Consider the following 22,135-nt stretch of genomic DNA (forward strand, 5'->3'; position numbering starts at 1 on the left):
TGGTCCTGCTAGCTAGGGATCATGGGAGTTGTAGGCCAAAAAACATCTGGAGGGTCGAGGTTGAGGAAGCCTGTCCTAGTGGGTTGGGGCATGGGCCTTTTGTTAGGAGGGGAGCAGGCCTTTTGTTGGGGGGGGGAGAACCTCAGCTATGTATTTTTATTGATTTGGGGGAGCAGCTGTCCCTCCCTGCCCCCCCTTGGCTACACCCATGGGTTGGGGCATGGGGATCTAGGATCCTGAGAGGCGCATGACCCCAGGGAGAGCCCAATGACCTGGAAGGTGGAGGCCTGAACCCAGGTTAAGTGTGGGTTGTCTGTCTCCATGCTATGATATACATCAAGTGCAATATCAGGGAGCACTGGTGCCTCCCCTGTCATTGAGGAGGGAGGCACTTAGGGACAAATCTGACAGCAAGTTGACTCCCCCTCTGCCTCCATGGATGTGGCTGCAGGAACAGACTTTGCACTTGCTTGCTTGCCCAGTCGCAAAATTCCAGATGCCAACTGCATGAGCTGCTGCCCTGCTCTTCAAAAGGGGAGCACAGGGTCTGTGCCAGTTGTTGGAACAAAGTCTTAGCTTATGCCTAGCCACGTATTGTAGAGCTGTGTACCTGTGCAATCAGTAGACCCATGTGGGGCTGTTGTACTGAATTCCTGAATACAACTGTTAAAGCTCCAAACTTGGGTAATAGTTTGAGTTTCGAGTCTGATGGGGGGAGCCGCTGCTTCATTCCGTGGTTCATGGGCTTACCTGGCATTGGTGCTGCAATGGCACTTGCTCAGCTCCTGGCAATGACAGCCACCACCTTTGCATGGAGTCACTGAAAATAACATACAAAAATGCATCGCCATTTGGAAAATTTCTTAGCAAAAAATGAGTATATTAGGAGGGATTGGCATCAAAGTGCCGATGAATCTCCTTGAGGAGTTTGCAAATTGATGCGGAAATATGGAGAACTAAAATGGGGGGGGGGGGGAGAGAATCCAGAATGGAGAGATTCGCCCATTCCTACCACCACAGGTTAGGCCCATGAGTAAGCAGGTAAGGGGGAAATGGTGGGTGCCCAGTGCCCCACCTCATTCCTGTCCTCTTCACAAGTGAGCAATCCTACCTGGCAGCGGCCCTGCATGGTGTGGGAGACCAGGAAAAGTGACAGTTGCTGCCAGGGAGGGCACCAAGGCAAGGCCACACAGGAACACAAACTGCGCACTTCATTGCTGGTGAAGCTGCCGCCGTTTGCGAGGGCATCCTTTCACAAGTGACCGGAAGAGCACATCAAGCATGAAATGCAAATGTCAGTCCATCTTCTAGTATGAACCTCAACTGAACGGAGAATGAATCTGTAGCACACATTACACCAGCGCGCTAAAGTGCCACCCTGCCAGCCGGGAAGCTAAGCAGTGTTTCATAATGACACTTGTGGAAATGACCTAAAATCTGCCAGCTTTGGATTTGTGAACAGCAAGGAAATAAGCATATATATTGTGCATCACTGTATCAAGGCTGCTTTGCCCAAATGCAATACTGTAATATACAATACTTGCAGCATGGAGGCTGGTTCTTCTGAGAGCAGCCCTACTGAAATCAATGGACGTTTGGTTGTCATGTCCATTAATTTCAATGGGTCTACCTGAGTAGGATGAGCATAGAATGCAACCCACTATCATAGAACCACTGAATTATGGAGTTGAAAGGGACCCCCTTGGATCATCTAGTCCAACCCTCTGCACTGCAGGAACCACAGCTAAAGAATCCCTGGCAGATGGCCATCTGACCTCTGTTAAAAAACCTCCAGTGAAGGAGAGTCCACCACCTTCTGAAGTGGTCCACTCCACTGTCAAACAGCTCTTACCACCAGAAGGTTCTTCCTAACCTTTAGTGGGAATCTCCTTTCTTGTAATTTGAATCCTTTGGTTTGAGTCCTTTCCTTTAGGGCAGCAGAAATTAAGTTTGCTCCATCTTCACTGTGACAGCTCTTTAGATATGGAAGATGGCTACCATATCTCCTCTCAGCCTCCACTCTTCCAGGCTAAACATACCCAGCTCTGTCACAAGGCTTGGTTCCCAGACCCTTAAACATTTTGGTAGCCCTCCAGTGCACACGTTCCAGCTTGTCAACATCCTTCTGAAACTGTGGCGCACAGCACTGGACACAGTACTCCAGGTGTGGCGTGCCCAAGGCAGAATAGAGTGGTACTATTGCTTCCCTTGATCTGGACACCATACTTTTCTTGATGCAGCCTAGAATTGTCAGTCATCTCAAATTCTGTTAAGTAGTGTGATGAGATTAAAATAATTGATTTAAAGTGGGAGATCAGTGGGGAGCGTGGACCTTGGGGGCACCAGAGGAGGCCTTTGTGAGTGTCCGTTGTCTGATGGGGGTTGCCATGCTTTTCCCCACTAACATGCCGCCATGTTCTTTGGTTTATTATGGGCACCTCCACACACCTGCTTATTGTGAAGCCAATCCTGCCTGCAACTTTTCCGCAGCGTCCCTACGACATTGTTGTTGTCATCAAAATACCATTCCGTTCATCTCCCCTCATTTAATCCAGGCAGGCTATTTTAGACTACCTGGGGCTACAGTGTATAAGGAAGAGCCTGATAAATAATATAAAAAAAACTCTGCATGCAAAGTGTGCCTATCCACAGTTCAAAGTGAAATTAAATGTACATCACTAGTTTTCTGTTAGAATTGCTGCCAGTAATCCATAACATAATCTGCCTTTGAACTTTGGGGGGGAAAGGATCAAAATGATCTAAATTTGGCTTAATCTCTCCTTGATTAGTAAGAGCTGTTTTGGCTAAGAAGCCAGTTATGTTGGGATAGGTGCCCTAAAGCCCGCAGGCTATATCCAGTCAAAGTCATACTTCTAATGGAAGATGAGATCTTGGGGGAACACAGCTGATCTTATTGCTAAGGTGATGCTGCAAAGGAGTTTGGGCTTCTGTGTACACTGAGTACTCCCCCTTCAATTTTAAAAGGCAATGGCCATCTTTTTCTGCACTTCCTCTAAATGGGCTTTACTTCTGACATCTAAACCTGCTGCAAACCCCCACCCCCTGCCTAACCTGGCCTCTCTCTTGTGCATTCAGCAGCAGGTTGGTGGTACAGCAATCAGCAGGTGAAGTTTACATAACATGGAGATAAACATTACTACCTGCTAATGTTTGCACATCAAGCTTCTCTTGAATTTAAAGAGACAGTGACAGTAGACAGCTGCAAAGCAGGCAATCTCCCTCCTGCTTGAAGGAAGTATGTACACATATGCTCATACCGTGTGTGTGTCTTCGGAAGGATTTAGTATTCACACATAGGAACAGAGGAAGCTGCTTTATACTGAGTCAGAAGAACATTGGTCTATCTAGTTCAGTATTGTTTGCAGTGACTTGCAGTGACTAGCAGAGGAGTGGCGGGAGGCACCAGCTAGACAATCCCCAAGGGAAGAAGGCTCAAAGACTGAAGATTGGTGGTGGGACACAATGAATGGTCAGAGGGCGAGAGGGAGAAGACTGGGAGGAGAAGTGTTAGAAGCTGAAGAGGGAGCAGGGTTTAGTGAGCGGGGAGAGTCTGCGGCAGAGAGCAGTCTGGAAGCAGGAGAGGAGGGAGGCCAAGAGGCAGAGTGGAGACAGGCTGGTGAAGAAGCGCAGGGGTCTCCTGCTCCTACTGCAACAAGCTCCCCTCCCTGCTGGTTTCCCAGGACCAGGAGAGTCATGAAGCAGCATGCCGGCATAGTCTCAGATTGCTTGGGAAAGATCCAGGAGAGGACGACACTTAGGCAGCTGTGGGAAAGCAGGGACCTTCAGTCTCCACAACTGCCTCATAGGGGCAAGACCTACCAAGAAGAGTTGCTGTGCTCATTTGACCTGGCACTCCAGAGCTGACCTTGCTTCTTCTAATAAAGCTAACTTTACTTTCTCTGTGTGATTTATTGCTGGCCGAATGCTGACACCAGGGTTCCAGATAGGGTACTATGTGGAGATGCCAGGGACTTAACTTCTGCATGCAAAGCAGATGTCCTACCACTAAGCCATAGCCCTCCCTTGCACCTGTACAAATAAAGCCTGTAATGATATTTCAAGCCTTCCGAAGCTGCTCTTTATATTTTCTGCAGACCTTTTCCTTTCCTTCCTATTGCATATAAATGTCCTAGGTGTCACATTTTCATCTTAATGACTTAGGTTATTAGTACAGCCCTGAAAGAAGCAAAGAAAAATTAACACAGACTTCATGGATATTCTTGACATCATGAGGGCTAGAGTTCTTGTTTTTTTTTAAAAAAAGGCTATAAAGCAGACAATTGGTAGAATATGACTAAGCCTTATGGGCCAAATAAACATCAGTAAGGCTGGAAGATCTACACCTCTGGTTATAAGTGAGCGGGGACCTTGTTTTTATGGCTAGGTTAGTGAGGAAACCTGTAACTCATAAAACATTCCAGGAATAGAAGACTGTGTGTGACTCACAGCTATCAGGGCTCCCAAACATGCCTGGACATTGAGAAGTGAAAGGCACTCCAAATGGAAGCTATAATAGAATAACCACTAGAGAGAGTTCCTTGCATCCACACTTCTCTCTCACAAATCTCATGCTAGCAATGACCTACCCAGTGGTGCTTGCATTCACCCACACAGTATGTACACTGGAAAAGACTATGGTTGCATTGAGCTGTAAATCTTTATCCTATAAGGACCAAACCACCTGCAATGCAGGATCTCCACCTGCAAAACATCACTTAGGCTATGATTGGTCCAAAGGAGCCAGGAGTCACACAAACCAAGGTGGGATCAAGAGCCCTTAAAAAGTGAGCGGTCCTGTGCAGTCTTTGTCCCCTCCCTTCCACTGGAGTTCATAACTGACCTTCGGGGAAACCTGCAACTGGCTATCCTTGCTGTTTTGAGGAGACCAGAGCACTGAATTGTACAGCTGCGGATCAGTCATGTTTGAACCACAGAGCAACTTTTGCTTCCATGCTCCATTTGCCTTCTTCCCTTCTATCCTTGATAAGGCTTTGTATAATTTGACTGCTGGATTGTATGTTTGCCAAGCTCAAGGATTCTAGGAATCTCCCACAAGTCTAGATTGCTTGGAGTATAGGATTGGATTGTTAAAAGACCAGCAAGTTGCAACAGGAGAGATAGAAAGCTGAGGGGCTGGATTTATGCCCTAGATAAACTGTGAGGGACCCGGCTGGAAAATGGAGAACGTGTCGTCCCTAGAATCTTGGGGCTCTTATATTTCCTTGAGCACCCCAGATTTCTTCTTATGGAGCGGGGAACAGGTGTGAGATCATAGGGAAGTGGTGGCAGCTGTTACTGGGTAGTTAAGATGCAATGGGCCTACTCCGCCAGGCCATTGTGCAAGGAAGAGTATGCAAAGCTTTCATGAGCTTCTGTCACAGGGGGTGCCAGTATTACACTTCCCAGGATCTTGGGGGAAAGTCATGTGTCTTAAATTCACTTTAAATGAGACCATCTCAGTTTGTTGGATAACACAAATGTGAGAACATGGGAGGATTAGACAGGAGGAGTAGGCTGCCTAAACACCTTCTCCACCTCCTTTTTCCTCCTATAGCCCTTCCTCCTCCTGGGCATTTTATCCCCAGCTTCTCAAAGTCCAAACTGCTAGCGAAGTGGGGTGGGGTTAGGATTAAGCCATCCCGCTTTTTCCTGCTGATTCTCCCCTGCAAATAACCCCAAATTACCCAGAAAACACAGGATTAGGGAAGCCTCTGTTTATTGTGTAATGTATTCCCAGCCTCAGTTACTCCAAATCTCCGTCTAGACTTCAGATCGGAATTGTCTACCCTGGCTAGCAATGGGTATCCAAGCAGAGGTCTTTCCCAGCTCTGCTGTCTGAAATTCTTTAATCAGAATTGCTAGGGATAGAATCTGGGGTTTTTGCATGCAAAACACGTACTGCACTGCTGAGTTATGGCGTCTCCCTTGGAATGCGTAATGCAATAATAGATAAAAGGGTACCTCCAAGCACCTGCAGAAAGCATTTCCTTCGCCACCAAGTAGCCATATGCACACCCTTCTATTGTTTAATAAATAACCCTTTTAAAAATATGCTGCCAGGATTGCCCCCCTTTTCGGCAGTACTTTTCTGTGCCTTTAACACTACATGACAGGCAAACATTAAGCAGGCACTGGATCCATCAGCATGTTGATACGGTGACAGCAGCCATGATGCTATGGGCAGCTTAGAGGCCTTGCAAGCATTCCCCCCCCCCCATACAACCCATATAAAATCTGGGCTCCAAAGAGCGATTCCCCCCACCCAAACCACCCCCAAACACTGGGAAGGAATATTTTGACACTCTCATTTATCATATAGCAATTGTATAGCCTGAGGCGAAGCTCATTTAGTCAGAAGTAAATACGCAAAGGACCAAAACCTTAGTGTGTGGAAAGAGCATTATGATCCTCACTGCCTTCGTCATGTGAGACTTGTTGTTAAGTTGTCCTCTTTTGTAAGTAGGGAATGCAGCCTACCATAGCCTTCCAATGAGCTTCTTGTTTGAGTTAAGATTTGAACACAGGCCCCAGCTTTCCCCACTGATCTCATTAGTTCTGCGCAGCCTAATTGAAAATCTTGTTCATATACTTGCATTCCTCACTCTTTAATTTTCTTGAAGACATAGAAAGCAAAGGGAGTACACAGCAAAAAGAATTTGAAACCATCACACATACATTCTGTTTTAGGTATCATTTTCCTAGACTGTCAACAACCTCGACCGGTCTAGTAAATCTTATTTCTTAAATACAACACTCTGTTGTAGTGTTTATTGTTGCTATTATTGCTCTGAATCAGTTGTTTTCATATGAGTTTCTTGGATCATAGGAACCTACCTTATCCTGACTCAGACCATTGGCCCAATTAGTTCAATATTGTCTACACTGACAAGATGTTGTTGGCCCACAACTCCCATCAGCCCTGACCATTGGTCATGCTGGCTAGGGTTGATGGAAGTTGGAGTCCAGCAATACCCTGCTTTGAAAAGCAGAGACATCACCTTGCCAACAAAGGTCCATATAGTTAAAGCTATGGTTTTCCCAGTAGTGATGTATGGAAGTGAGAGCTGGACCATAAAGAAGGCTGATCGCCGAAGAATTGATGTATTTGAATTCTGGTGCTGGAGGAGACTCTTGAGAGTCCCATGGACAGCAAGAAGATCAAACGTATCCATTCTTAAGGAAATCAGCTCTGAGTGCTCACTGGAAGGACAGATCGTGAAGCTGAGGCTCCAATACTTTGGCCACCTCATGAGAAGAGAAGACTCCCTGGAAAAGACCCTGATGTTGGGAAAGATGGAGGGCACAAGGAGAAGGGGACGACAGAGGATGAGATGGCTGGACAGTGTTCTCGAAGCTACAAACATGAGTCTGACCAAACTGCGGGAGGCAGTGGAAGACAGGAATGCCTGGCATGCTCTGGTCCATGGGGTCACGAAGAGTCGGACACGACTAAACGACTAAACAACAATACCCTGCTTTAGTCTACCAGCCACTACTAAGGAAGAAAGGCATGCTACAAAATCAGCTCATATGGATAGTTTTGCAGGGCGTGGGTTCAATAAACAGGAAGCAAAATAGTAATCAGACAACACAAAAGCAGCTGAATTTATTCCAGTGTTTTAAAGAATTCAGCCATCCGTTTGCCATCATCCTGCTTCATGCTAACTTGTTTTGAAGGCCACAAAGCCTCAATATATGGTGCCATTCCAGCAGTGGTTTTCTAGTGTGTGTGGACACTTCAGCTATTAGCCTCCTAAGTAAGGGTGGCGAGGTGAATTACTGTCGATTATCCTGACAATATTACGGTGGCATTTTGGAAGAGGAGTTCCCTTGGGGTTAAGAATATGAGGCCTACATTCATTAAGAGAGAAGGGGTGTGTGTGTGTGTTTTAAAAAGGGGACCTGGGCAGGAATGCCTGTGGAATGTTTAAAGACAGGGAGAAAATGGATCCCAAAACTTCCTGGTGGAAATGAGAGGCTCGAACACTTCAGTGCAGGAACCAGCAAACAACCAATCACGGAGGAAGTGCAAAGAGACTCCTCTTTACTCAGGAGGCACTGAACGGATGAATCGGATAGATTGTTAATAGCTAGTAATCGCAGACACAGATGAGAACATAGGCCAAAGCAAGCCCGACAAGCACTTACAAGAAGGAAACATGACAGGATGCAAACATTGAGTAGGAAAGGGGAGCAGCGTTGCACAGCCTCCGCCTGTCCTGAAATGTAACTCGCGTTTAAAATTACATTAATCATGCTGTCTGCGGTTAGAGCACCTGGCTAGAAGGTCAGAGATGGACAGTAGCAGGTCCTCATGCAGGGTAAATTGCTCTGTTGACACTGGAGGAGCCGCATGGTGGGAAAATGCTGCTCATCATCATGTTCCGATGAGAAGAGGTCTTGCTAGATTAAACTGACAATGGCCATGTCAGGGAGTTGATATTGGCACCTCCCTGGATGCGTGGCGGTTCAGATAACTGGCAATTTTAGTTCTTGTACCATAACCTTAATAGTTACACATTTGAAATACTCTGCACAGGGTCAGAGGCACTCTGTAGCCAGCCTGCTGCTGGTGTAATGGAAAACAGTTTCGGCAGATGATAAGGGGGTGTTCAGGTTGGTGTTCCTGGCATGAGGTTTTGGGTTGAAAACAGTACTAGTGTAAGTGCATCTGAAATTAAGCACTTAAGAGGACAGGAACCTGGGATATAGGGCAGTGTACACAACCCAATTTCCACCTCTGGTTGCATACAGAAAAACTGGTTCTGAATCATCTGTTGGTGCCACGAAGTCCCTGTCTGGAAGCACCCATAGTTGCCTGTCTGTCGAACTCCCGTGGTGTCATATTGTGTCTTCTCATTCCTGCCCACCCCAAATGTAATTAGTGGGGATCCCCTCTTGCCCCACTTATTGTGGAATAAGTCTGTCCAATGTAGACTGCCAAAGTGCTGCTGAAGCTTTTCAGAGTTAATGGCATTTCAGCTAGTACGCTCAGCTAGTCCTTGTCCGTTTATTTAACTGGCAATCAATTAGTCAGTTCCTGTGCTTTTTAGAGTACAGTTGCTCTTGTCTGCAATGCCAGATGCCAAATCGTTATATCATATATTAGATGAGGGTGGGGGCTGACTCTTCCCCCCCCATTGTCCCACAATTCTTCAGTAGGCTGTAACTAACAACCAAAGGAGGAGTCTGTTGAAGGTGAGCAGAACGCATGAAGGAGGTGTGATTAGGACACTCATCACTACAATCTCCACAGTACTGGGCGATTAGCTGCTGTGCACATTTGATTTTTAACATGTTGCATCTTCTTACGCAACCAGATGAAATGTGGGACAGGATTGCGTGATCCTGACTAATGCACTTTTTGTCAAATTAAACAGCACGTGTGAACGTGGACACTATTGCACGCGTCGGTGCAATTATACAACCAGCAAGTACTGGCAGACATATTCTGATGTTGCTGCGTAGTTGCCCCTGCAGAAGAAGGTTAATTATATCTTTTAAGTTGCCTCAGTTGTCAGCCCTTGATACTAGTCCCAAGCTGACAGTTATATACATAGCAATTAACCAACATAAAGGATTTGTGGCGATGGGGAGAGGCTTGGCCTTCTTTTCTAAAGCGTGGGCACGCACACACAAAATGTTTCTTTAATGGAGCTTAACATAGATGGCAAATATTTCGCTCATAAATATTTCATTTACCAACGTGTCAGTTCAACAAACATTGACTCAAATCAAGACCCTGATAACAAAGTTTCTTTTTATGAGAGGAAAAGTGCAGGTTGCTTCTTTTTCAAAAATAACCCAACAGTTCCTTTTATCTCTACAGCTTCAGATATCAATATATCAACCTGCACAAAGTCCGTGCTACATCACAGGTTTTGCGAGGGCCAACTGGCTTGTTTAAATTCGTTTGCATTGTGAATCTGGATCTTTTTTCTGGTTAGGGATGGGGAAGAAGTTTGATGCAGTTCACATTTAAGGGCGAGCCTACCTGATTTGCACTTTCTGAAACCATCCTTGAACTGAAACACAGCCATCATTTGAAATTTGCACTTATCTGAATTTTGCCAGGCAGTTCTCTGGCCAGGTAATGTGTACAAAAAATGCTACCTTCTCACAGGAGCAGTCCTTTGGTATTCCACTAGTTTTGAGGCTTTCTGTATTCAGGAAGCCATTTCCATGTTAACTGCTCTGTCATGGCAATCCTGCAAAACCTCAGTCCATTATAGCCAATTCTGGGTCACCTTCTGGACCCCAGTCAGTTGATATAGCTAGGTATATTGGACATTATTGTTGTATTGTGATAACTAAAAGTACAGCCTGGAACACACTGTTACATTTTCAGAGAAAATTGGAAGTGGTGTACGAAGTGTTTTTCAGGGAAACTTGTCCATCATTACTGCTCTCATGGAGAAACTCCTGACATTATTCCAAGGAAATCAAAGGTTCCATTGAATACAATTGGAAAGTGCCCATCTGCAGACCAGAAAACAGTGTATGTAGATGGCCACTTCTGCACTAAAAAAAGAGGAAACACGTTTACATAAAATGTGAATACGCTAAATTATATGTACAATTGCAAAATTAAAAATAATTACCATAATTCCAGTGGAAATGCAATACATTTCACTATAGTGACAAAGACTGTGACCAGGTGACATCCACCTGCTGCCCATGTATTGTGATGATAGATAACTTCAAGACTTCTACTTTCGCTTCTTGTTGTTTTTTAACTTTAAAATGTATTTGGACTGGACAGTGCTTCAGAGGACAATCCTCTGTAAAGTAGGATGCATGGTCATCCCACTTGACTTTGCCTTGTAGAAGAGAAACAATGTTTTGTTGAGCACTTTCTCATATTATTTTGCAGTCCTGCTCAGTAAATTTGCTGTCACAGTTCTGATCTGTGTCCATTAGAAGGTTTGGGAGAAGTGGATAAGAAAACAGAAAAACTGGTGGCTCAACAAGCTAATTGGAGGACAAAGCGAAGAACATTCTTAAGGAGTTCCAAGGTGACAGGAAGATGGACCAGGACTTTAGCATGAGCATGATTTGGAAAACACAACAAAAGCAGCTTGTCATACCTGTGTCTGTCTGATTCATTGTCTAAGCTCCTGCAAGTCTCAGTTTCTTTTCAGCTTTGTTAGGTGGGGGACTTGTGTGTGTGCTCTCGTTGTGTTAGAGGAGGCCTTCAGAATCTGCTAATAATGCTGCCACTGAAAACACAAGGACATTATTCTGAAACTATTGTGGAGAAGGCTCATCTTCCTTATTGAAGATTCTGCATTCAAGGATAGTTCATTCTAAGGGGGGGGGGATTGCTACCCAAATAAATATCCTCCATCCTGGAGAGTCAGGACCATGTTTGGACACAAGGTTTATTTTGAGATGTTTTTACATCATAGTAGGATCACATATATGTAACTTTTGGAAATAAACTTCTGAGAATTTTGGGAAAGGACCCTGAAGTGGCTTTACAACTAAGAATAGGGAATCAAGAAGTCAGCTACTGTATTCATGAAACCTAATATTCTTCGTGACTTAAAAGGAGTAAACGGAAGTTAAGAGTTTTGGTATAGGCAAGTAGAGGAATATTGTTGTGTCTGATGTGGCTTTCTTGGTGCAGCCAGATTAAAGGACAATGAATTATATTGAGGTGTCCCATGCTTTTGATCCAGAAACAGCTATCTCTTCTCTACAATTCATGCACTCTCATACAAATTCAGACAGCATTCAACTTATTCTGTCCTGTCCCTGAGATTTTCTGTAGTACAGAATTTTCAAGGAGCAGAATGGGGGAACCTATCACTTGTAATTATGCCATAGCCAGTCCCCCACTGTTAGTACAATGGTTATTGGTTTCCCTTGCTAGGTTTAAGAAGCTATGAGCAGCATCAAGAGACTGAAGGTGGCAAAGCACTGTATGTGCAACATTTCAGAAATAAAGCGCTTGAAGGCTTGCCATAGCTGTCTCTCTTGGTCATTTAAAAGTGAAACCGACTTGCTCAAATAGGCACTCTGTGGAAATCATTTAAGTAGAACTTCATGAATTTATCATGAAATATCATGTGCTAAGAAGTGGTTATTTAAATATCTGAGTATCGCATGTAATCAGAGAATTGTGAACTCATGAACTATCAGACCTTTTGAAGCTTAAAACAAAAAATATGTTTGCTAACATTGCCCATGCAAGGCAAAATCACTACCAGGACAAAAATATTAAGAAGGCTTAACTTCTGTCTGCTCCTGTTTTACAGGTACATATGCTAAAATCCCATAAGGGGACCTACACACTTGATCAGCACTTATTTCTTTCAACAGGGTATAGGATTCCAGGGCTGGATCCACACTGACCTTTTAACCGTTATTGGAACGGTATTAGATAGATTGTTCTAAAACATCACAGGGCATACTGGTAAATTTAAAATGTTCCTTACCTTGTTTTTATCCGTCAAAACACAGTTTCCCTACTGCTGGTTCCTGGTTGCTCTGCAGCGTCCTCTGGTGTCATATTTTAATAACACATTATGAACATTACAAGCAAAATGTAATGTGTCCATCTACATTATGAAAATCATTCCTTAACGTTATAAACCACGAGTGTAGTTCTGCCCCAGGTGATTTGTACTCATAAACTTGTTACTTTAAAAACCAACTTTTGGATTTGTCCCAGGAATATTTAAATTTGCTTTATGGTTTTAAATGGAAGACCAGCTAGATTGTTAGAAAAAAACATTTTTCAAAAAAACAAAGCTAGATTTTTTATTAAGAAAGGGAAGAATTGATGTGCATCTTTTTTTCTTTAAGAAGAGAGATGGAATACTGGCTCTGAATTATTTTAAGACTCTAAAAGTTTTTCATCATGTCAGAGGCTGACTTCTTAAGTCTAAAGGGCAATATGTAGTGTGAGCAAACTGTGGGTTCCTCACCCTACCCTTGGCATATGAACACACCAACCCTCTGCTCCTAATGGGTACAAAAGCATCTGGCTTATAGGTTATCAAGATGCTAAGGAACTATAATACTTCTGCTGCAATGTCTCTTACAGGCTGCTGTGATTTTTCAACTATTCCATAAGCAGTGTGATGTCTTCTCAAAGGAGACAAGAGTACACACTCAAGATCTCTTAATGTGGATTAGTTACTTGTTAATGTTCTTTAATCACTAGTTTCTTCACACAAGCAGGAGGGTTAAAGAGCAGTTCAAGTGTCACACCACTCTTTAAAGCAACATTAAGACTCTCCGTCTTCTTAAGCTTTTCTCCATAAGGGAAGGTGCTCCATCTCTCCTAATCATTTTAGTTTCTCCATTTTGTATATTTTCCACCTCTACCATACCCTTTTAGAGATGGGGTGAGAGAACTGAACATAGAATTTTAAACAGGGACACGCCATAGGGCAGTTTATGTGAAGGCATACACATTACTTGTTTGATTTTCATATCCTATTCCTAATACTGAGATTGCCTTTTTCAGTGTTAAAGTATACCTCTTCACACCCATCTCTTCTGCATACTGCTTCAAAGTTATTGATTTGCATGATGACAGGAGTGCGTATAAGTAATCACACATAAGCAGTACTATTTTTTTGAAGTCCCCAGAAACCCACAATTATTCTAAGAGAGGTGATCACATATACATACAAAATTTCTCAGCCTCATATAATCAACATGCTTAAGTCTAATTAATGCACGAAGGTGTTAAAACCACAGAGCAACCCGACATGCCAGGCTTAGCTAGGTCACGCCCCCTCACCTCAGGAGGAAGGTAATCAAACCTATTGTTCTCTCCCAACCTGCCTGAGAACCTCAATGTGTGAGGTCTGAGCTGGTTGCTCCAAGCGCAGACTGCATGGCTCTAACAAGCCATTCTTGTGTTCCTGTACCAATAATTTAAGAACTTTCATCACTGTAATTAAGTCAAGTTTTACTGCCTATGTTTTCCGAAAGATGTATGGAAAAGCCCATGAACCTGACATGTTTGTAAGTAAACCAATTGAAGTGTTTGTAAGTAAACCCATTTTTAATGTACCAAACGTGTTCTCTTTTTCTATGCTGAGAGAAAAGGGACCATTTTGGAACTCACAAGGGTGTATTTTAAATATTTAACAGCCTCCCCCCCCCCACTTTGCTGCATGTTTTGTGATTATAAATCTCTGCTGAGATTCTCTCACCAAAAAACACTTGCCCCAGACTTCGATCTTGGCATCCAGGAATTCTCCTTTTATACCTATAATTTCCCCTTGCCACCAACAAAGATTAGTACTGGAGAAATGAGGGGCAAATTTACATTAAATGAAAACGAGTATTAAGAAGGTGTGCTGGCGCAGATACACTCTAAGCATGTGATTTTGAGCAAAACCTCAGGAGTCCTGTTCAGATCTAAACTGGCATGGGACAAGGCTAGCCTGATGTGGTGAGTTGCCACTATAAGTGAGCATTTTAACCCAGCTCCAGAACAAGCTGCCTCTCATGTGAGTCTCATTGAGTAGCTGACATGGAAGGAATGCCAAGAGGATAGGTGTCCGAAAGGCTGGATCCCTATAGCAAGACTAACCCGACAATAGCAATGATCATGAGAACCCCAGCAAGAATACAGATGCTGATGAAGACAATGTCACTGGTGTCCTGGCCTTTGCTCTCGTAGACTTCTGCTGCCTCCATATCCTGCTGTTGGGACTCCACCAGGTTCTCTGCATACTGGTTCAGTCTGTAGGGATCAGAGCCAGAGATAAGATTCACAGAGGCCTCTTTCCTTTTGGGTTCGCACTGCACTTCATACTGGTGAATATCTTCCTGATTTCCATCTGAAAAGTCAATATACAGGATGCTGACAATCACAGACGTGTTGTTTCTTTTCTATAAAAGAAGAAAGAAATACAAGCAAAAGAAAAGTGTTTTATTTTAACACCGTGCAGCCAGTGAGCATATTCCTTTTCTACATTAGTAATAAATCTTCTAAAGAAGTAAGGCTGTCTAAGGTTTACTTTGTGAGCTACTAATTTATTTTTAATCCGGTAGGGACTTTACCTACTAGAGAAGAATGGCAGATCAAGTTGATGGATTATGCCGAAATGGCTAAAATGACTGAAAGAATCAGAAATCAGGAAGACCAAAATTTTAATAAGGAATGGGGGGAAATTATAACCTTAAAAAGCATTGTAAACAGTTAAAATCGTTGGTAGGTTTGGGATATCACTTGTAGCTTAATGGTGAGTTTTGGACACAATGGAGATGTAAAAGATTTGGATTATCATAAAAGATGCAGGAGGAAATGATTAACAATAAGACCCACAAAGGGGAGGAGGGAAGTCGAGGAGATTCCTTGCAATATTGTTTTTATGTTGTATGTTTGATATGTGACTGTAAAATTTTAATCTGAAAAACCAAATAAATAAATTTTTATATATGTAAATAATTTTATTTTTAATCCTCTTTGTTTTCTAGATAAAACAAGATGCATGATGCCATGCAGGGGCAACAGAATCCAGGTGGGCCTGACCAACTCCACAACGACCAAGCTGAACACAGCTCTCAAGCAACATATTGCGGTTGCCATATGCTCAATATCTTTTTGGGTTTCTGCAGTGCCAGGCAAAACCAGATACTTATTGAGAGGCCCCTGTTGGGCCACCACCACTGTTTTGTGGATTGCAGTATTATGCAGGGCTATACGGAGAAAAGATAGGTGGCAACATAACTTGGTAGGTTTACAGGTACAGTTTTGGGTCAGGAAGACACAGTATATTTACACAGCGAGATAATTAGGTGGATTACAGTTTGTACTAGTGTCAAACTGGAGCAAGCTTTGAATAGAGCAGAGGGAAGTTATGTGCATTTTGTCTTTGACATTCAGTACATGTACTGATTTTTATATTTCTGTGATGGAATCTTTGGTACCACTATCTGACTTGCATATGCTATGGATGCAGAGCAGACGGGAAGAAAATCAATACGATTGGCCTGATTATGAGCTACTCACAGCTGGTGAATAATCCTTTTTTTATTCTACTGGTAGGCCATACCCTTCCTTCCAGCCACAGCACATCAGTCAATCAATGTACGCCTTTATCAGAAGAACCTGCATTAAAAACGCTTGTAGAGCTTCCCCTTTCAAAGAGGGAATAGTGCACAAAGGAAGCAGACGGATCTGCTGCCAGAAAAAAAGTCCTTCTCAAACTCCATGAAACTAGAGAACGCAAAATTGGATTACTCATTGGATTTTCATCCCATCGTGCCGCTGGACATCTGACCTGCTGTGACATCATTGCCAAAAATAAAGCAACAAATGCACATGGTTATTAGACCCTTGTTCTGGACGTATTTTTTAAAAGTGGTTTATTTCATACTGTGGCCTCATTTAGCCCCATAAAGCCTCATTTATAGTGACTTGTCATAGGCAGATGCCTTGTTTGGACTCAGACCAATAGTCCACCAGCTTCAGTATTGTCTATGCTGACTGCCAGTAATTCACCAGGGTCCGAGGCAGGGAATCTTTCCCAGACCTACTTAGAGATGCTGAGGATGGAACCTAGGAACTGTCATATGTACAGCAGATATGCTCTGCCACTGAGCTATGGCTCCTTCCCATCACCTTAAGATTCCCTGGTATCGCTTGTTCTCTATCATAGCAGAGAAGTCATGCCCACAGTCCAGGAAAGGCACCTTAACAGCCTCCATCTCCAACTTATTGCCACCTTGACTGTTTTAGCCCCTGGGTGTTGTCTGCCTATGTGAGTGACTTCCTTGTGATTGGCGGGACATAGCCACCTGTCAATCAAGACCCACCTGGGCCAGAAACTCTTTAAAATATGACTGTTGCCAAATAGGTCCCTCAGCCGACCATCTATCTGAGGAGACAGGAGCATGTTTATAAGTAGCTGCAATAAGAGAAATAACTTGAAATATTTTCTTTTTGATGTACCATTCTGCTTTTACCTTGTCTTTTTATTCTAAATAAACTTAATAAAATTGGCTGTTGGGGACTTGGGTGCATTTCTGCTGGACTCAAAGGGGTATTTCCCGCCCTCACAGGGCTGTACAAATTGGATCTGACAGAGAAAAGTAAAGTCTCTGGGGTTCAGGGAAGAGCTGGGAAGGCTTGATAATCTCTCATTTCCCCTCATAAATATGTCCCTTGGATCCACAGAAATCACTCTCATCTGGAGGCAGAGGGACCAGAGAACCTCAGGCCTGGCATGACTGACCTACCTAGACTGGCAGGCGAGGAATGAACGAAGCAAAAGGCCTCTCCTCTCTTCTTTTACAAACACCTCATGGAATCACAAAATGGTACAATAAAGGGAAACAAGTTGAACTTATGACTACCAGTTCTTTGATCATGACAAGTCAAAACTATGTCATGAGGAAGCTTGGCTTAGCTCCCACGGTTATGAAAATATGTTGAAAATAAATACATGAAAATATTATGAATAATTTACAAGTTATCTAGTATTCCCCAGCAGCGCATAGCCTCATTTCAATGTCGTTTGGATGCTTAGCACCTTTGACTGCCAAGCCATTGACCGAGGAATGAGCACCCCTCATTTTCTCTTTCTTTCTCTGCTCACTGGGTGGCCATAGACAAGTTATTTCATCTAGGGTCTTTAACGTGAGCCTTGCCACCTGCACATCAACAGCTTCACAGATGACAGGGACCTAAAATGAAATTTCCCAGGAATCAGACAATAACTGCACCCCAAAGCAATGGTTACTTTCAAAAATGTGGGACTCATGTCAATCACCTATAACTTATAAAAATATAGTGCTTGTGTTACTATCAGTAGCCAGATAGCCCTATACTGGAAATCATCCAATATTCCTATGAGAGAGGTATGTTTTCCTAATGTATGGAACACAGCTTTATCTGAATATCTGGTCAGACTTAGACATGTTGTTTGGGGTGAAGCCAAATCAGACAGTTCTGAAGTGGATCTGTCTCCATTTTTTAAATTATATATATATGGAGAGTCATATAAGTACTCCTCCCATGACTCCTCGTGGTTGGACTATATAAGGTAAAGGGACCCCTGACTGTTAGGTCCAGATGTGGACGACTCTGGGGTTGTGGTGCTCATCTCGCTCTATAGGCCGAGGGAGCCGGTGTTTGTCTGCAGACAGCTTCTGGGTCATGTGGCCAGCATGACTAAGCCACCTCTGGTGAAACCAGAGCAGAACATGGAAACGCCATTCACCTTCCCACCGGAGCGGTACTTATTTATCTATTTGCACTTTGACGTGCTTTTGAACTGCTAGGTTGGCAGGAGCTGGGACAGAGTAACGGGAGCTCACCCCATTGCGGGAATTCGAACTGCCGACCTTCTGATCGGCAAGCCCTAGACTCTGTGGTTTAGACCACAGCGCCACTATACAGACTCATCTTAAAATCTTGGCTATATGTAACTGCACCTCTGTAATTTGTTTTTTTTATACAGAATATACTCAGCTTATGGTTCTGTTATGGTTTGTATGATTATGCGTCAGTTTGTACATACATTTATGATAAATCGATAAAAATTATACTAAATTATATTAAAACAAAATGTGGGACTTAGGAGCAGTTTTTCAGTAGTTAAAAAAAAAAACAACCACCCCAAAGCAGCAGTGGTAATTGAAGGTGTTATTGGTGCTGTGGTGTTTTAACCTTTTCCTTGCATGCCACGATCCTATTTGAAGTACACTCACTCTTGTTAGCTGCTGAGAGGAAATTTCCTCCCAGTGCTTAAGATGAGATATTTTTCTAAGGTCTGCAGAAGTGTGGAAGGAGTTAAATTCTCCTTGCTTTGATCCTGATATTTAACACCCCCTAGCAGAGGCTGCTATTTGCATTTTTTAAGGAAATGTGCCCTATAAATGTGTGAAACTCCACCTTTAATGTTACTCTGGTTTAGCTCTAAGTTTTTCTTTGTGCAACCTGAGGATAATTTAACACATGCTGAACATCTGGAAGGATTTTGCTTAGTAAAAAAAACCCCAGATCTGAGTTCCCCATTCACAGTGGTCGGTATGAATTCTGATTATCATGAAGCCTTCCTCCAAAAAATCATTAGACCAGGCTAATCAGCCAGAGTGTTGGAAAACCTTCTTAGAACAAAAACTGAGTCATGATGAGCTTTCTGCCTATGCTTGGATGCCACATGAGGTACAGTTCAAACAAAACACCACATTTACACCACAAACTTTTATCCAGGCATCACTTCACAGGCCGCTTACTTCAGAGTATAATGGAGAATACTTTCATCTTAGACAGATGCTTCTCAGCCTGACCTACCTCATAGGGTTGTAGTGAGGATAAAAAAGGGGGAAAGGGGAGAACCAATACCAAACGTTAGAATGTGCTTTACCCCAAATAGTTCTTTTCATTCCTTCAAATACGCACCCATAGATGTAACATTTCCCCTGTGTGTTTGTGTATAACATCTCAGAGGTGGTGTGGAGAAATGTGAGAGTATGTGTGTGCGAGAGAGACAGAAACAGAGAAAAGGTGGGGTGAGAGACCCAGGATGGGAGACTCCCACGAGAACCCCCATGTACACTTCCTTGAGTTCCATGATGGAAGAAAGGTGGCATATAAAATGTACAAGATAAATAATAACTGCATCTGCATTGCCTCATCTTCACTCCTCCAGTAGTAATTCTTCTCCCCTTATCCATTCAATGACACAACTGTGTGTTGGCCTTGTAGTTCCCTGTTATTTATGTTGAACAAGCAAAGGAAGCAGCCAATAGTAAGGGACAGCAAGTAATCCACACAGGATAACTTCACTAATTCGGCCACGGGAACAAATCCAGGAGCAGATGCTCTGAGGATTGGTCCAGGGGCAACGAATGATAATAATTGTGCCTCCTGCTGATGCAGAATACAAGGCCCAGGCAGCGAACATATTTTACTTGGACATGGCATTTATTTATACAAGCCTAACTTTAAAAAAACACACAAAAAACACACACACACACACCGATCACTTACCTGCGGTTCTGTACCACAGGTTTCAAACCTTGCATGTATCCTAAAATTCAAGCCGACCACTTGTGCAGGGCAGGACGGGATTCCTAAATATATCTTATTCCTCTCCAACTGAGCCAGTGACTGTGTGGGAATCTGGATCTGAAACTCTGTCCGTGTGCAGCTGACATTCATGAGGACAACTGCGAGAGGGGAAACAAAAGAAAGGAAGAACCTTCCCTGAAATCACCGGAGGTTAATAACAAATAGCTGGCAGCATTCCCACAGATGAATCACACTGTCTTATCCAGATATGTCAGTGGACCTGATACAGCGCTGTCTAAAGGGAAGTCTATGTCCTGTATTCTGAAGTCCCATATGGGCATATATGCATTGCCTGACCAGATATTTGACTGCAGGCTTCCAGCGCCAGGTCCCAAACCACCTCTTGGAGGGTAGGGCAGTAATTGTTCTTGATAATTTTGTCCGCGATGGCACCTGGGGCGGCCCGCCCCCCCCCTTCGTTCGCCCCTGACAGGGCTTAACAGAAAGCAGAGCCTCAAAGAGCTAATCTAACCTGAGTATGAAGTTGCACTTTACCAAGTGAATCAGGGAATAAGACATAACCAGTGGTAAAGGCCACAGGCTCAAAATTTTGAGCGAACTGAAACATTTGCTTTATTGGTACACAGTATTTCATACAGAAAATAATATTATCTTTGTGCAGAAAATAATAGTATGAGCTAAAGCACAGATTTGAAACTAGGTAATAATCGACACCACCACAGTGATCGTAGATGTGACTCTGGGCAGCATACAGTTTAGTGTTTGGGAAGGTTCATCACGCCTTTTCACTCCTGAGTTCATTTTTTCAAAGCTCACTGAGAAATCCTCAAATACATTAGGTTGGTAATTTAAAACCCTACTTCCAGCTTAACAACAGCAATGTGAAATAGAAGGCGCAGCTCTTAACTGCTGTTCATTTCCTAATATCCACCACAGGAGACTGACACCACTGGCTCTGACCTGGGACAAAGAAACCAGTTCCTGCTGTGCAGTTCAGCAAACACATACAAGGCTGGTCTTTGGTACTATGCAGGAAGGAATGTCCCATGCAGAAATAAGATAGAAATCATCCCTCACACATCCCTGAGACACTATTAGTCAATAGCAAGACTGCTGTTTGCTGCCCAGCTTTAGGGTGTGTGTGTGTGTGTGTGTGTGTGTGTGTGTGTGTGTGTGTGGAGTGATGCTTATTATGTATGACTTCAGCAAAAGTTAGGCTCCAGGCAATAAGATTCTGGGACCCAATGGAGCTTGTTGTCAGCCCATGTGAGCCAGAAGCAGGTGTCCTGTCCAAAACAGGCAGAAGTCAAGGTCCAAAACAGAAGCATACATTTAGTCAAACCCAATATCCAAGAGAAAAATCAGAGAAAGGGAGCAGGAGCTTAGGCTCACTTCTGAGGGAAGCCATTCAGACTGCCAAAGACAAGCAAGCTCTGAGGCAAAAACTTTATAGGACATGGCATCCTGGGATTGGTCGTTGGGGGGTCAGCTGACTGGGTGCTGAACAGGCTGGTATTACTGTCTAGATGGCACATCAAAACCCAGTGTAGTGGGTTTATGCTACTGGTGACACAGGATGTGGAGCCCCTGATCATGACTGTTGGGAGTTCTTGTCTGAGATCCTGCACCCTCCCTTTCAGCACTGTACACATCCATCTATGCATCCCCAATTATTTTTGCAGCTTGTACTGCACTGTTGTGTTGTGGCAGCAGCATGGGCGTAGTCGCAGGTGAGGGTACAGGTGCAGTGACGGGGCTTGCAGCAGCACAGGCATGACACCCAGAGCAGAGAGTGGGCAGGATTGGGACCTGGATTTGCGGAGGGATGTGTCATGGGGGCAGGGGCATTGTTAGCCATTTTGCTTACAGAGGCAAAATGTATCGGGTTGGCCCTTACTACATTGTCCATGTCTGGAAGCACCCGAAGTCATTTGAGAAGGTGAAGTGTTGGTCTAATAAACATACATACATACATACATACATACAGGTGTTTATCTTTGTCCTTGCAGCTGACCTCTTTATCCTGTATATCTTAGCTGGTACCAAGAGTCAAGGTAGCTCTGGTCTGATCTAGTACCTCAATTCTTCTAAAGCTTCTCTCAT

The 22,135-nt window shown here is 43.6% G+C and overlaps 1 protein-coding gene across 4 annotated transcripts in view; it reads right to left on the reverse strand.

Annotated features, from left to right (window-relative positions):
* Positions 1–11,416: 11,416 nt before the first annotated feature.
* Positions 11,417–22,135, reverse strand: part of CDCP2 (CUB domain containing protein 2) — a 34,318-nt gene continuing 23,599 nt past the window's right edge. For 2 of the 4 annotated variants that reach the window (XM_083510105.1, XM_083510104.1), the window contains 2 exons: positions 19,991–20,169; positions 11,417–14,880 (listed from right to left, as the gene is read on the reverse strand). In XM_083510105.1, coding sequence (XP_083366231.1) covers positions 14,563–14,880; positions 19,991–20,169 — 497 coding nt within the window. In that variant the 3' untranslated portion in view covers positions 11,417–14,562. The remainder of the gene's footprint in view (positions 14,881–19,990; positions 20,170–22,135) is intronic. The other 2 variants (XM_083510107.1, XM_083510106.1) reach the window with 1 other exon arrangement.

Source organism: Podarcis liolepis (assembly GCF_965112155.1).
Source record: "Podarcis liolepis genome assembly, chromosome: 6".
NCBI classification, from domain to species: Eukaryota; Metazoa; Chordata; class Lepidosauria; order Squamata; family Lacertidae; genus Podarcis; species Podarcis liolepis.